This window comes from Grammomys surdaster, unplaced genomic scaffold (genome assembly GCF_004785775.1).
Source record: "Grammomys surdaster isolate TR1022 unplaced genomic scaffold, NIH_TR_1.0 126398, whole genome shotgun sequence".
Taxonomy (NCBI): Eukaryota; Metazoa; Chordata; class Mammalia; order Rodentia; family Muridae; genus Grammomys; species Grammomys surdaster.
In genome coordinates, this window is record NW_021621192.1 from 3019153 (window position 1) to 3034799 (window position 15647).

At 40.7% G+C, this 15647-nt stretch overlaps 1 protein-coding gene across 3 annotated transcripts in view; it reads left to right on the forward strand.

The window, feature by feature from the left end:
- Positions 1-15647, forward strand: part of Tbc1d23 (TBC1 domain family member 23) — a 57345-nt gene that overhangs the window by 20417 nt on the left and 21281 nt on the right. For 2 of the 3 annotated variants that reach the window (XM_028760264.1, XM_028760265.1), the window contains exons 5-10: positions 3230-3353; positions 4928-5052; positions 5141-5187; positions 5504-5607; positions 10591-10713; positions 14021-14113. In XM_028760264.1, the coding sequence (XP_028616097.1) occupies positions 3230-3353; positions 4928-5052; positions 5141-5187; positions 5504-5607; positions 10591-10713; positions 14021-14113 (616 nt within the window). Of the gene's footprint in view, positions 1-3229; positions 3354-3662; positions 3863-4927; positions 5053-5140; positions 5188-5503; positions 5608-10590; positions 10714-14020; positions 14114-15647 lie in introns of those variants that run through there. The other variant, XM_028760266.1, reaches the window with a different exon arrangement.

Genomic DNA, 15647 nt, shown 5'->3' on the forward strand with positions numbered 1-15647 from the left:
GAGAGAGAGAGAGAGAGAGAGAGAGAGAGAGAGAGAGAGAGAGAGAGAGAGAGAGAATATCAGTCCTAGCCTTGTGAGTGTGACAGTTATGTTGAGCTGTGTCACACTCCGCCTTGTCACATTCTTCCAGTTCCTTTTTCTGTGAGTTCTGCATTTAACATGACACTCTAGCCATTGCTGGTAGGGAGAACATCGAATATAGAATATAGAATGCTTATAGAAGAATCCCATTTTAATATATCATCTTACTACTGACTGGGATAGAAGATGGGTAGAATTGTATCCAGCACAAGTCCTTGTAGTTAGAGTAACATTGCAGAATACAGCCCTTAAATGAATGCTGTTTCAGTGGCTCACTCCCAGGGATGTTCACTGGTCCATAAGATGAGACCATTTACCCCATGTTCCCTGTATTCTTCCTGCTTCTGTGTTCTACCTTAGCATTCGATTGCTGTGCAGTTACCCAATTGGCAAAGTATTCAGACTTAGAATGACTCTCACCAGGATAAATCAGTTCTGTCTCTGGCCTTCTGTGTACTGCCATTTGTAATATCAAAGTAGGAAGATTTGAAAGCTGGTCCAGGGGCTGGAGAGATGGGTCAGCAGTTAAGAGCACTGGCAGCTCACGCAGAGAACCCAGGTTCTACTCCCAGCACTCCCATGGCAGCTCACAGCTGTCTATAACCCTAGTTCCAGGGGATCTGACACCCTCTTCTGACCCATGTGTGCTACATGGTACAGTACGCAGACATACATTCAGGCAACATACCCAAACACATAAAGTAAAAAAATAAATAAATAAATGAGCAAGCAAGCTGTGCATGGTGACCCTCCTGAGTGCTAATGGCAGCACTCAGTGGTGGTGGTGTGGGGTGGGAGGTGCTAACAGGAGGATTGCTGTGAATTCAAGCAGAGCCTGGACTGCATGGTGAGTCTACTCTAGCCAGGACTGCAGAGTGAGACACTGTCCCCCCAAAACAAAAATAACAAGATAGTGATAGCTGAGAGTCACAACAAACCATGGCAGTCATATAAAATATTATATTTATATGAATAATTTTCATTTATTCCCTTTGAATAGCATTTTTACTTAGTTTTGTAGTGCTGAGAATTGAACCTGTGTCCTCACACATGGCTAGTATATGTATTGTCACTGAACTGGACTCGCATCTCTAAATAATATTTAAAATATTCATCATGATGCTTTTAAAAGTATTTTGTCATATTTATTTATTGTGTATGTATACATGCACATGTGCTGCTACAGTGTGTGTGTGTGGAGGTCCGAGGACAGCATGTGGGAGTTGGTTCTCTCTTTACATCACGTGGATTCCAAGGATTGAATTTAGGTCATGAGGCTTAGTGGCCAGCAGTGTTACCCACTGAGCTATCGTGCTGGCCTTAGTGATGCTTCCATGGTAAGGTTGTGATAATCACTTACTTGTGATTGTAGTTGTGTTGTAAGCACAACTTTTTACTTTGCTTCATTTTCTTTATAGTTTGCTTTTAAAGACAGTACCCCTGCAAAAAACAGCTTGTTGAATTATGCACAAAGCTTTGCATGTGGAAAGATGGAAGTGTGGTATAATGAACTAAGGCCCTGTTTCTGTGTTCAAGTCATAGTTCTCTAATTTGTTATTGCTGGTTTGTGGCCTTCAGTGACAGGCTTGACCTCAACTGAACCTCAGTTGTAATGAGTATGGGGATCAATAAGGTTTTTTGTGAAGATAAAATGAAGTAAGTCTGTGAAATGCTTATTACAGTATTTGATAATGTTTCTTCAATAAGTAATTGGCTTTTATTATGATCTCCTGGGCTTTAAATATTTCACTGATACATCAGAGAACAGTCTTACCTCATGCCTTTGTATGAGTTGGATGCATCTCAGTACAATAGCTGAAGTAGTTAATGGAGACTGACTCTTAGGTGGAGCCTCCAGGCCTAAGTGAAGAGTGAGTCAGTCACCACTGTCCATGGCAACACCTGACTCTAACAAACCACCAGGCAAAGTAACCATGTGTCACTGTTGTTTGTTGTTGCTTCTTGTTGTTGTTTTTAAGATGTAGTGAATAAAAAGTAATGCTGTCCCTTGAGTCACTAAGGTCAAGGTACTGAAAATCAGATATCCTGTGATACATTGTTTTACCATGAAGTAACTCTGTTCAGTTTTGAGGTTTAAGAACACAAATACACTAAGTAAAATGTAACAACCAGAGTATCACCAAATCTTCAGTGCACAAATGATTTCAGTGATGCTACCCAGGTCAGACTTAAAGATGTGGCTTCTGCGGTCCTGTCAGAGACAGCATGTAGTCAGGAAGAAGCACCCTGTCTCCTGAATACTGAGCTAGCATATTGAGCAGTCTGGACCTGCTCCAGATGGAGCAGATGTGTGGGTACATTTTGAGGTCAGGGTTTGGGTGGCTCCCATGTCCACTCGAGGCAGATGAGCCTTCTTAAAGCTGAATAGATGAGAAGTTTCTCAGAAGCCTCAGGGAAATCAAGATGAGAGCACGTTTCTGACCTTTTACAATTACTCTTCTTTGGAAGTATCTGCATAGGGATATGATATTTCTTTGGGAAAAGGCCTTATAATAATAAAAATGGCAGAGTATATACTTAATGACTTTAACTTTGAAACATTATATAAATTAAACTCTTTCACCTTATTTGCATAACAACCATTTGAAGCTAGGCATTTTTCTGGAGTTTATTCTGGGCACCTGATATCAAGGCCACTTTGACAATGTCTCAGGTATCTCAGGTTCATTATTCTGAAATGTCATCTGTAGTCTTCAGACTTATACATTTGCTGAAAGACATTCCTCTCTGAATATATAAACTGTGGTACAAACTTGAAGTAGTCCAAGGAGTTTTTCCTTACTTGGCAAGGTGGAAGGAGGCTGGACTCATTCAGGGCCCTCTAGATGTTTGGTGATCTTAACTGTATCCCAGTAACCTAAATGCTATTTTTAGTTACCTCTGAAGTCCTCTTACTTGAGTGTTCCTGAGTTTGCCTGGAAAACCTTCCTCAAGTGACTGTGTTGGCTGTAAATCAGGTCTTTTGGATGGTGTTAGAAGAGAGCTCTGCCTGGCTCTCAGGTGGGCTTGCTGTGGATGCTGGCATGTCCTGCAGGCGCAGAGAGGAAATGGGTCTTTCAGGACGACGGAATATCAGTGTAGTCCTTTCTGATCTAGTAATGAGAAACTTTGCTTCTCTTTCTCGTAGGGATTGTTCCCTGAAGGGGAGGCCATTTCATCTCTTCCGACTGCTCATCCAGTACCATGAACCTGAGCTTTGTTCTTTTCTTGATACAAAGAAAATCACTCCAGACTCCTATGCACTCAACTGGGTAATAAAGTGAAAGTAGGAACATTTAATGAAAAATAGTTTATATAAAACTGTAGTTGGTTAGAGGCTAGGCTGGGCTAGTAAAACCTGAATCCCCAAAAGACCACAACATTAGTCTTTTGTTATTTTATACATACGTGGAAATAATAATGTATTTCATATATATTAGTGAATATTATATATAGATACTTAAGTATGATATATCAAAATTAATAGTTATATTGTATAGTTTACAATATTTGTAAGCATGTATATATGAGCGCTGCTTAAAAGTTTCTGTGTTCAGACTGTTGGTAGTGTCTCTTAGAATTGGCAGATAATCATGAGGAAAGCTACAGTTACCACATGGTTAATGTAAAAGAATATAAAGTAGAACTGAATGCTTGTCCTTCTGAACTTAATATTTTCAGTGGATGTCTCAGTCTGGCTCTCACGGTCCTCTGAAATCTGAGTCTCCAAACCCTGTGCTCTTACATTTTTTGAGATTCATCGTTCATAGGGATTATACAGGTTAGGAGCTGACACTAAAGAATTTTAATGATTTGTCTTTAGTTCATTTAAAAGTAATGCTAAATTTATTATGTACTTACCTTACAATGAAAAACGACTGCATTTCCCAAAAGTGAGTAGGGAGAAGAGTGCAGTTATTTTATATTTTTGTGTTTCGTGCTGTTGCTGAAATCAAATGCACATGGGCTCATCTAACTGCTTCCAAATGTATTCAGTTTGTAATGTTATCTTATAGTCTTCTGGAAATTCTGCTCACTAATGAGGGAATGAATGTGAAATAGGCAAGTAAAAGTTTTAAGAATTATTTTGAAAATAGTGATGTGTCACAAATTTCCCAGTACGGAATCTTGGGGCATTCTGGATTTCTCAGATCCCACTCAGGAATGCTCTACTGTGCTGACGAAAGACCTTTCTACAGAATTGGTCGGAGTGCTTGAAGGCCATTAAGGAGTTAAACATATCCTCTGGTCATGTTTTACCTACCATTTCTTAAGCAAGCATTCGGCTTAAAAGGTAACTGTGATGACCGGGAGAGCAGTTTAAGGGTGCTAGTCAAACCTCAACTCAGTACCAATGGCTGCTCCCAAAGCTTGCTTAGAAATCAGTCACTGAACCATCAGACAAAATTCAGATTTTTCAATTTTTTGGATTTTAGGGGCTTTCTCCATGGAAGGGGGAAAAGCTCCTGAGGCCTCAACTTAAAACAAAAAAAGTGATAGTGTGCTAACTGACCTTATGAAATTCTAAATACCGCTTATAATTCATGGCAGAGACATTATCTTGATCACTTGAGATGTCCTGAGTTAGTCATCTCTCAGCACTGGGGACAATGAGTGCTCTCTCTTGTGCTGGTTTTTTTTTTTTTTTCCACAGAAGTAGAAAGGGAAGCTCTACTGAAGTTAAGTGACATGGCCTAAGTCACACAGCTAGTTAGTGACCCTAGTGTTCTGCCTTTGGATTTGATATGCCCAAGTGCAGATGATTTCATGTGCTGTCACCGACTCATTTGCTCACTAACTTGAAGTGGCAGCTCCAGTGGTTTCTCTCTCTCTCTCCTGACTGTAGCTCGGGAGCCTTTTTGCACATTACTGTTCCACTGAAGTCACCCAGGCGATATGGGACGGATATCTACAGCAAGCGGATCCATTTTTTATTTATTTCTTAATGTTAATTATCCTTGTTAATACAAAGTAAGTACCATGTTGGTTAGAATCTTTTTTCAACTTTTGATACAGATCTTTAATATTTAACTCAAATTTACTTGATTCCTTTTTACAGAGAAGTTATTTTAGCACAAGAGTCTGACAACAAAGAAGAAGTTATCCGTAAGTAGTATTAAATACTGTTTGAGGTCATTCGATCTCAGCTAGCTCATTCAGGTTGTTGCAAGGTTGGCGTAGAAGAGCTCTGAGCCTCCGTTCAGGTCTCATGTTCTTCAGCGGTCTAGTATAATCAAGGCCTTGGATGCAGTTCCCAGCACTGTGTAAGGAATGAAATCAGTCCATTGAAGAATCACTGCTGAGATTTTATTAATGGGTTGCTTGTGTTGGAGCTGTTTAACTTTAAACTTAAATAGTGCTTGTTACTATATTTTTCACAAGTAATTTGTTCATTGTTGTCGAATCTATGATCACATTGCAGACTTTCTGGAAAGCACTCCATCCAGCTTGAATCTGGAAGATATAGAAGACCTTTTCTCTTTGGCTCAGTATTACTGTAGTAAAACGCCAGCTTCCTTTAGGAAGGTAAAACACAAGAAATGGCCGATTGGTCTGGGTTGGATATTTTGTATCCTTTTCTTATTTATATTCATCGTATTTACTTTGGTTAAAATATTTCAATTATGATTCTCTTCTACTCTTTCAAAAATGTGATGGTTTGCTTTTGTGAACTTTTACTGTACATTCTCTCACTAGTAGAGAAATAGACTAAAAGTTGTATCAAACTGTTGACATGACTGCTGCTCCATAGTATGGTTAAAGGGAAAGCTTTTATTTTAGATATGAGAGAAAGAACAGCTAGAGACATCTGGAGAGTCTGGAGCAGAAAGAGAAAGTGGTAGATGAACACAGCCAGCAGACTGGACCTGGCCATGAGAGAAACAGAACAATGCAGACAGAGGGCACAGAGAAGGGAGTGTGGGAGAGCAGCAGGAGCAGGACACAGAGAGAGAGAGAGAGAGAGAGAGAGAGAGAGAGGGAGGGAGGGAGGGAGGGAGGGAGGGAGGGAAGGAGGGAGGGAGGGAACAGATGGAGAGAGTGTGGAAGGGAGACAACACAGGAATATGGAGACAGGGGAGACCAAATACAGGAGGGAAGTGCCTGGGCTGAAGGGAGTTTAGGTATGAAGATGAGAAGAGGAGTTAGGATGCTAGCAGGAACTTTGAAATGTGTAACAGATACTTGTGATACTGAGGGAGCCTGAAGGCCAGCACATGCTGTAGTATGCTAGTAGGTACCAACAGATAGCCATTTGTCCCATCTGGTAAGATGACTCCTTTTGGTAGAGGAGATTGGCCTCATAAGTTCCTGAGGAATGCTGCCTTTCGTTGAACTGCCAGAATTTGGGGAAGTGGAATTCCCCTTAGCGCTGACAAAAACAATAGCAGGAAGCATCTTGCCTTTGTTCTGATCCTTAGTCTCTAGTCATGTGGAGATTGTTTCCTCAGTTTGTGTGTTTGTAACTTCAGAACTTCTCTGACAGAGATCCAGTGGTGGGAATGTAGTTAGGTTTCTGTTATGTGGAGTTTAGCCTGGGTGACAGATCTGTGTGATATGTCTCATTAATGGTGGCAGGGTCACTTTACCGCTTGGAGGCATACATATGTATATAACTAAATATGTAAGTACAGCCTGGGCAGTCCATATCATGCTACTCGAATGTCTGTGTTTTCAGGGCTGACCACTTGGCATTAGATAGTGAATAGTTGTCCTCTTCCTTGGGGAAGGTTCTTTCTCCCACACTTGGCATGCCTTACTTGCTGGAGTGTTTTTTTTTTTTTTTTTTTTTTAAGTTGAGGCCTCAGAAGCTTTTCCTCTTCCATGTTAGTGTGTCTATTCGTGTCCTTGTTCGGGTCATGTTTTAGGCAGTCGTGTTGTTGAGGTTCATGGGTGTAACTTTGGACATTTCCAGGAAGCACACTCTCACAGTAAACTTTGTGTCCCTCTGGCTCTCACAGTCTTTCTGCCTCCTCTTAGTCTCTGCCTCAGGTGCTTGAGTTGTGTCACTCGTGTCCGCTGGGACTGGGCTCTACGACTCTGTCCTGATCAGCGGTGGTTTTCTGTGATGGTCTCTGTCACAACGTGACATTTCTTCGGAGAGTAGTGAGAGCCACACATATCTGCAGATGTTATGATTTATTTTCCCTTACAGCTGAACAGTATTCTGTTCAGTATTTTCATTCTCTGTCAGCTGGAGGACATTTAGTTAGTTTGCATTTTTTTTAGCTTTGTGAATGGAGCAGCAATGCCATCTTGAGCAAGCTTCTATAGAGTAGGTTGTCAGGTCCTCTGGGCATAAGCCAAGGAGTGCTATAGCTGAGTCGGATCACAGATTTATTTTTAGTTTTTGAGAATTCTCCTCACTGATTTCCAGAGTGGCCGCAGTAGTTTGCAGTCCTACCACAGTGAGGGAGGTTCCTTTTCCTCACGTCCTCTCCAGCATTTGTTGTCGGTTTGATCTTTGCCATTATGACTGGGGTAAGATGAGATCTCAGAGTTATTATGATCCACATTTCCTACTTGTTAGGATTGATTAAAAGTTTTTGAGATATTTCTTAGCCATTTTTATTTATTCTTTTGGAAACTCTGTTTAGAGTCCAAGCCTATTTTTGAATGTTTTTTTTTATTGTTTTTGAAATGTATTTTTTTTTAATTCTTTATATATTCTGATTATTAATCCTCTGTCAGATGTATAGCTGGCAAGTTCCCTCCCATTCTGTGGGGTCTCCACCACCCCCAACACACACATTTAAACCTGGTTGTTTTTTTAGCTGTGGAGAGCTTTTTAGTTTACTATGTCCCACTAGTCAATTATTGGCCTTAATTCTTGGGCAAATGGGTCCTATTTAGAAAGTCCTTTTCTACGTCTGTATCATGTATGGAACTGCCTTTGATTTCTTCTTACAGTTTTGATGTTTCAGGCTTCATGTTTAGGTCTTTGAACATTTGAAGCTAGTTTTTGTGCAAGGTAATAGATAAGAGTATAATTAAATTTGTCTGCATGTGGAGATCCAGTTCTCCCAGAATCATTTGTTTTTTTTTTTTTTTTTTTTTTTGGTTTTTCGAGACAGGGTTTCTCTGTATAGCCCGAGCTGTCCTGGAACTCACTCTGTAGACCAGGCTGGCCTCGAACTCAGAAATTCGCCTGCCTCTGCCTCCCAAGTGCTGGGATTAAAGGCGTGCGCCACCACCGCCCGGCCAGAATCATTTGTTAAACATGCTTTCTTTTCTCCAGCATATCCTTTTTAGCATTTTTGTCAGTGCTCAATGGCTGAAGCTATGTGCACTCATGTTTGGGTTTATTCCATTTGCCCGAATGTTTTTTTTTTTTTGGTGCCATTACCATATTGTTTTTATTACTACGGCTTTTTAGTATGTTTTGAGATCTAGGATGGTAGTCCCTTGAGCATTGTTCGTTTTGCTCAGGATCATTTTGGCTATCCAGGGTTTTTGGTGGTTCCTTATGAATTTTATAATAGGTTTCTTTTTTTTTTTTGATTCTATGAAGAATGGGGATTTTGATTGGGAATGTGTTCAATCTGTAAATAGCTTTTGGCAGAATAGTCACTATCATAATATTTCTACCAGTGCAGGAGCATGGGGAGTCTTTCCACTTTCTAGTGGCTTTATCTTTTTCTTCACAGGCTTTAAGTTTTTATTGTAGAGCTTTTCGTTTCCTTGGTTAGGTTTATTCCTAAGATATTTTATTTTCTTGATGCTGTTGTCAGTGGAAGTGTGTCCATGATCTCCTTTTCTGTATGTTTGTTCACAGGGGTCTCTGTGAAGAGACATTACCCACAGAGTAATGATCTGTGGGAGGCAAGATGGTAGCTCAGGTAACTACTACTCAGTAGCTGGTGTAGGTTCAAACTTTGTGAGTCTGACCCTGAGTAATTTATTTTGTACATAGTTAAACACAGCACAATTTTTCCTGGTGATAGGTAACTGAATGCTGTGTGCATAATCAACCTGAAGACATGACTACATTGAAACTCTTTGTAAATTACATGTGATACCCTCAGTAAAGATGGCCTCTATAGATTGACTGTATGTGACACCTTCCATAACAATAGGTTCCATAGACTGACAGTCCCACTCTTAAGGGTCTGCGGAAGGATCCAGTATGGGCTTGGCCACAGATACCCTAAAAGTCACCAGGCTGTTAACCATGTCCACTCCAAGCCTTCTGGGAAGAAAGAGACAGCCCATGTCTTTAACATTCCTGCTTCCTCTAGTGCTTATCTGTGAAAGTGAGAACCTCTGTTCTTCCTGCATCTGGTGTTGACATATAGAAAACTGTTGATTTGTGCAGGTTGTTCTTTACCCTTCCATGTTGTTGCATTGATCATTTTTAGAAGTTTTCTGGTAGAATTTTGGGGTTCTCTTATATATGCCATCTGGAAATAGGGCCGGTTTGACTTCTTTCTCTACCGGTATCCCTTTAATTTCCTTCTCTTATTGCACCAGCTAGTGCTTTGAGCACAAAAGTTTGGTTAACTGGCCAAGGATCTGTCCATCTTATTTATCTTCTTAAAGAACCAGCTCTAGATTCGATGATTCTTTGTATTGTTTTCTGTTCCTATTTTATTCATTTCTGCTCTGATTTTTATCATTTTTGCAAAGGATTTGGTTTGTATGTGGTCTGTTCTTGTTTTTCTAAATTTTTGTTTGTTTGTTTACTTGTTTTGTTTCTCTGTTAGCCCTGGCTGTCTTAGAATTTGCTTCTCAGACCAGACTGGCCTTGACTCAGATATCCACCTGTCTCTGCCTTCCAAGGGCTGGGATTAAAGGTCTGTGCTACCACTGCCTGAGTCCAGAATTTTTAATAGCATCATTAAGTCATCTCTTTGTGCTCTTTTGGTTTTTTAATAGTGCAGTCAGAACTGTAGGTTTCCCTGTAGGACTGCTTTCCCGCTGTCCCAGAGGCTTTGCTGAGTTGTGTTTTCATTTTCATTTAGTTCCAGGAAAGTTTTCATTTCTTTTTTTGACTTCTTCTTTGACCCATTCATCATTGCACTCTTCCCCCAGTGTTAGAGTTTAAACCTGCAACCTTTTAGATCCTCTTCTGGGAGAGATCTTACTATGTAGCCTTCCTAGCCTGACACTTACCATGTACCTAGGCTGGTCTCTAATTCACGCAATGCCCCTGCCTCACTTTCTCAATTAACAGTGTGCACCCGTATACTAGGCAGACCCAGCGTCTTGAGTATACTGGAGAGGGGATAGTTTGAACTCCAACAGTTATTATTTAATGTGGGTATCGATATAGAACTGTGTAGAATTATTTTTCTTAGTCTTTTATTTTGTGTGAATTCTGACAGACTTTGCAACACACACACACACACACATGCTATAAAATTTGAGATTATGTGATTCTAAATTTTAAAAGAGGTCAATTAAACTCAAGGTGGTAACAATTATTTCACATTTTATTATACATAATAAAATATTTTCAGGAAAAGGACTTTGATTTTTCTTTGTAAGGTTTACATTTTTCTCTTTGTGTAGGATAATCATCATCTCTTTGGTAGTACTCTGTTGGGAATCAAGGACGACGAGGCAGATCTGAGCCAGGCTTTGTGTCTGGCTGTTTCAGTATCAGAGATCCTTCAAGCAAATCAGCTGCAAGGGGTAAGCAAAACAACCCCATCTGTCAGAAGCTGGGCCCATTGAACGCAAGGAACAGGAGCAGAGTTATAGGTCAGGGTTAGAGCACATGCTTCGCATGCTTGAGGCCCTGGGTTCAATGTCTGCTACCAGGAACAAGTAACGAACATTCTCTCACTGTCATTGAGTCCTGCAAAAATCTGTTTGCCATTACATTGCCTTTGAGGATAAGTGTGTTGTATTTCATGTCCATGTGGCCATTTTCTTTTTTTTTTCAACATTTTTTATTGGATATTTTATTTACATTTCAGATATGATCCCCTTTCCCCATTTCCCTCCTACCCAGGAACCCCCCATCCCATCCCCTCTCCTCCTGCTTCTATGAGGATGTGCCCCCACCCAACTGCCCACTCCCACCTCCCCATCCTCTAATTCCCTCACACTGGGGCATCTAGCCTTCATGGGACCAAGGACTTCCTCTTTCACCTATGCCCGACAGGGCCATCCTCCCCTACATATACAGCTGGAGCCATGGGTCCCGTCCTATGTGCTCCCAGGCTGGTGGTTTAGACCCTGGGAGCTGTGGTTGGTTGGTATTGTTGCTCTCCTCATGGGGCCGCAAACCCTTCAGCTCCTTCAGTCGTCTCTCTTACTCCTCCATTGGGAACCCCATGATCAGTTCAATGGTTAGCTGTGAGCATCTGCCTCTGTATATGTCAGGTTCTGGCAGACCTCTGAGGAGACAGCTGTATCAGGCTTCTGTCAGCATGCACTTCCTGACTTCCACATCAGCATCTACCTTTGGTGACTGCACATGGGATGGATACCCAGGTGGAATGGTCTCCAGATGACCTCTCCTTCAGTTTCTGACCCACACTTTGTCTCCATATTTGCTCCCTTGAGTATTTTGTTACTCCTTCTAAGAAGGACCAAAGTACCCACACTTGGTCTTCATTCTTCTTGAGCTTCATATGGTCTGTGAATTGAATCTTGGGTATTTCAAGCTTCTGGGCTAATATCCAATTATCAGTAAGTGAATATCGTGTGTGTTCTTTTGTGATTGGGTTACCTCACTCAGGATGATATTTTCTAGTTCCATCCATTTGCCTGAGAATTTCTCGAATTCATTGTTTTTAATAGCTGAGTAATAGTCATTTGTGTAAATGTACCACATTTTCTGTATCCATTCCTCTGTTGAAGGACATCTGGGTTCTTTCCAGCTTCTGGCTATCATAAATAAGGCTGCTATGAACATAGTGGGGCATATTTTCTTGTTATATGTTGGAGCATCTTCTGGGTATATGCCCAGGAGTGGTATAGCTGGGTTCTCAGGTAATGCTATGTCCAATTTTCTGAGGAACTGCCAGACTGATTTCCAGAGTGGTTGCACCAGTTTGCAATCTCACCAACAATGGAGGAGTGTTCCTCTTTCTCCACATCCTCACCAGAATCTACTATCACCTGAGTTTTTGATCTTAGCCATTCTGACTGGTGTGAGGTGGAATCTCAGGGTTGTTTTGATTTGCATTTCCCTGATGACTAAGGATGTTGAACATTTTCTTTAGGTGCTTCTCCGCCATTTGAGTTTCCTCAGTTGAGAATTCTTTGATAAGCTCTATACCCCATTTTTTAATAGGGTTATTTGGTTGTCTGGAGTCTAATTTCTTGAGTTCTTTGTATATATTGGATATTAGCCCTCTGTTGGATGTGGGATTGGTAAAGATCTTTTTCCAATCTGTTGGTTGCCATTTTGTCTGATTGACAGTGTTCTTTGCCTTACAGAAGAAGCTTTGCAATTTTATGAGGTCCCATTTGTCAATTCTAGATCTTAGAGCATAAGCCTTTGGTGTTCTGTTCAGTAACAATTCTCCTGTGCCCAGATATCCAAGGCTCTTCCCCACCTTCTCTTCTATTAGTTTCAGTGTATCTGGTTTTATGTGAAGGTCCTTTATTTACTTGGACTTGATCCAAGTAAAGCTCCTTGAGCTTTGTACAAGGAGATAAGTATGGATGGATTTGCATGCTTCTACATGCTGACCTCCAGTTGAACATGCACCATTTGTTGAAAATGCTGTCCTTTTTCCACTGGACGGTTTTAGCTTCATATGGCCATTTTCAATATCCATCTTGTGTGCTACTTTGATTGCCAACAATTATTTTTGTCTTTCTAGACTCTCATTTTACAAATTGCCCTTTCTTCACAATGTCAGTAAAGCAACTGAACATGGCACTGTTGAAGAACTTAAAGGGGTGTACTTAGCCTCTGACAGTTAATCTGGGCAGATATACAGCTTGCTGAATAACATGGTTTCATGCCATAAAGAAAGTCATAGAAAAATTTGAAAATACACCGTAGCCAGGCAGTGGTGGCATATGCCTTTGATCCCAGCACTTGAAAGGCAGAGGCAGGCAGGTCTCTGGAAGTTTGAGGCCAGCCTGGTCTACAAAGCAAGTTTCAGGACTGCCAGGGCTAGACAGAGAAAATGTTTTTTGGGAAAAAAAAAGTCATAATTTTCTATTATGTTCTTCATCAAAGTATGAGTCACTTTTATTGGTGAGCATTCTCAGTATGTGCTGAAATATAGTGCCATATGTGTCCATGGTGCTTAGAAGAGGCTTAGACATGCAAAACTGCCTTTCATAGAACATCTCAGTTAAACTTCTTACTGGATGTTCATGTTTTGTCCAGGCTTTTAAACAAGCACATACATATGTCCCTTTTTATAAGTAACATTAAAAAAAAACCATAAAGTTCAAGTTAAAAAAAACATATACAAAGCCAGGTGTTGGTGGCACATGTCTTTAATCCCAGCACTCAGCAGAGGCAGATAGATCTCTGTGAGTTCAAAGCCACCCTGGTCTACAGATTGAGTTCCAGGACAGCCAAAGATACACAGAGAAACCCTGTCTTAAACAAACAAAGAAAACAAAACAAAAGAAGGAATATATGAACCTGGGTCCTCCATGTACAAGAAAAACAGTTAGTGCTTTGGATTGCCTGTCAGTTTGTGGACCTGAAAATAGCAGTTTGTCTAGCATTGTGTTTAAGGAAAGAAAGTGTCGATTTCCAATATATTTAGAATTTTTTTTCAGATTGCCAGACTCTTGCTACATATTGAGACTTTCAGGCTTAATACATAAGAAAAAAATGTATTTAGATCCTAAAGGTTACTTTCTTTTTATGTGTATATAAATTGGGTCCTCCTAATTCCCTGTGAGGTCCATTTAAAAACCACCTCTTCCCCCTCTTTTGGTTTCTTTTTTGCTATCCTGTCATGTGATGTGAACGCTATGTCTAATTCTAGAATGTCAAATGTTGTTTCCCTTTTAGGAAGGAGTCCGGTTCTTCGTGGTAGACTGCCGTCCTGCAGAGCAGTACAATGCTGGTCATTTGTCCACTGCGTTCCACTTAGACTCAGACTTGGTTAGTATAAGTGCACAGCGAATGTTTTGGGAGAGATTGTGGATTTCCCTTTGGCTAATGGCTAGATTTACAGGACCCAGTGGGGATGTTTCTTTTTGCTTCTGGCAGTCGCCTGGTGGGAGGGGCTTGAGTTCCCTTTTCTTCTAGGGTCAATTGTCATAAAGAGTCAGTGACATCTGTTAACTGTGGCTCCCTGTTCCTTCCATTATTATGTCAGTAAGTTCTACCACTCACTATGAGCTATCTCAAAGGTGGGTCATTTAGCATTGTGCCTTGCACCTAGTAAGTACTGTAGAAATATGAGCTCTTAGCATAAGTGAATAAGAATCCTAGAAGTTTTTGTTATAAGACATTTTTAAAGCTTATGAGTATTTTTATACCTACTATGCAGGCAGTGTTGTATCTGACATGTAAGTGCTCAGTTGATAAAGTCACCCTATTCTAGGGTGATTTACACTGTACAAGTGGGTAAACTAAGTATAGTCCTGAGAGATGCTTAGAGCTGCTGTAGCCCTGAGACTGGCACCATGTGAGCCACTCGAGGTTAAAGCCCCAGAAGTGGAGAGCAGATGTGGCATAGGGAGGTACCCTCCACCTGCACCCCGTCCCCTCCAGCTGAATACACAGCCTTCCATTCCCCTCCTCATCTTGTCTAGAAATGTTGGTCCTGGAGCCAGAAGGATGTGTTGAAGGGGTAGGAGGTATGGAGAGGAAACTAACAGAAAATGTAGGTAGCACTTAGAATTTTAACATTGGGTGAGAAAGGACATGCTAGCCTGTCTGCGTCCTCTGAGTGAAAGCTGTGCCTATCCCTTAAGGACATGCATGTTCTTAAACCTGTGATTCATGGATACCTTCATTTTCATCAATTGACATTTCAGAGAATATGCTGAATCAGCACTGTCATCAGCTTGCTCAAACTTCACCTTTAATACATGTTCTCCCTTTGCCAGTTTACCTTTGCTTAATGGTTTCTTGGGACCTTTTCTGAATGTTTCTTAGTGGGCCATGGTGCAGGAATGACCATAGTTTGTTGTTCAGTTAATGTATATTTTGATTACTTTCAGTTTTTGTTATGAAGCTGCTGATGGAAACTTTACATGTATTTTGTGTAGTTTTCCAAATAGCTCTGTAAAGTAGGCTCTTTAGAGTAGAATCCTTGGTTTGGCTGATATTGCATACAAATGTTATTGCCCTTTAGAAGTCCTTGTACCTCACACATACATATATACATACATACTGGATATGCTCTGTATCAATGCATTCTTGGGCATTATCAGTCTGGGTTTTTTTGTTTGTTTTCTAGAATAGACTGAAACATAGAGATAAGCAAGGTGCAAACACCTTTTTTCTCTCCTCTTAAAGTTGTTTTTCCCTTGGTGCTGGAGAGATGGCTAAGAGAATGCACACATGCTGGTCTTGAAGAGAACCTGAGTTTATTTTTCAGCTCCCCCATGACAGCTCATAACCACCTATAACTCCAGTTCCAAGGGCTCTGATCCCTCCTCTGGCCTCCGTAAACACCTGCACATAT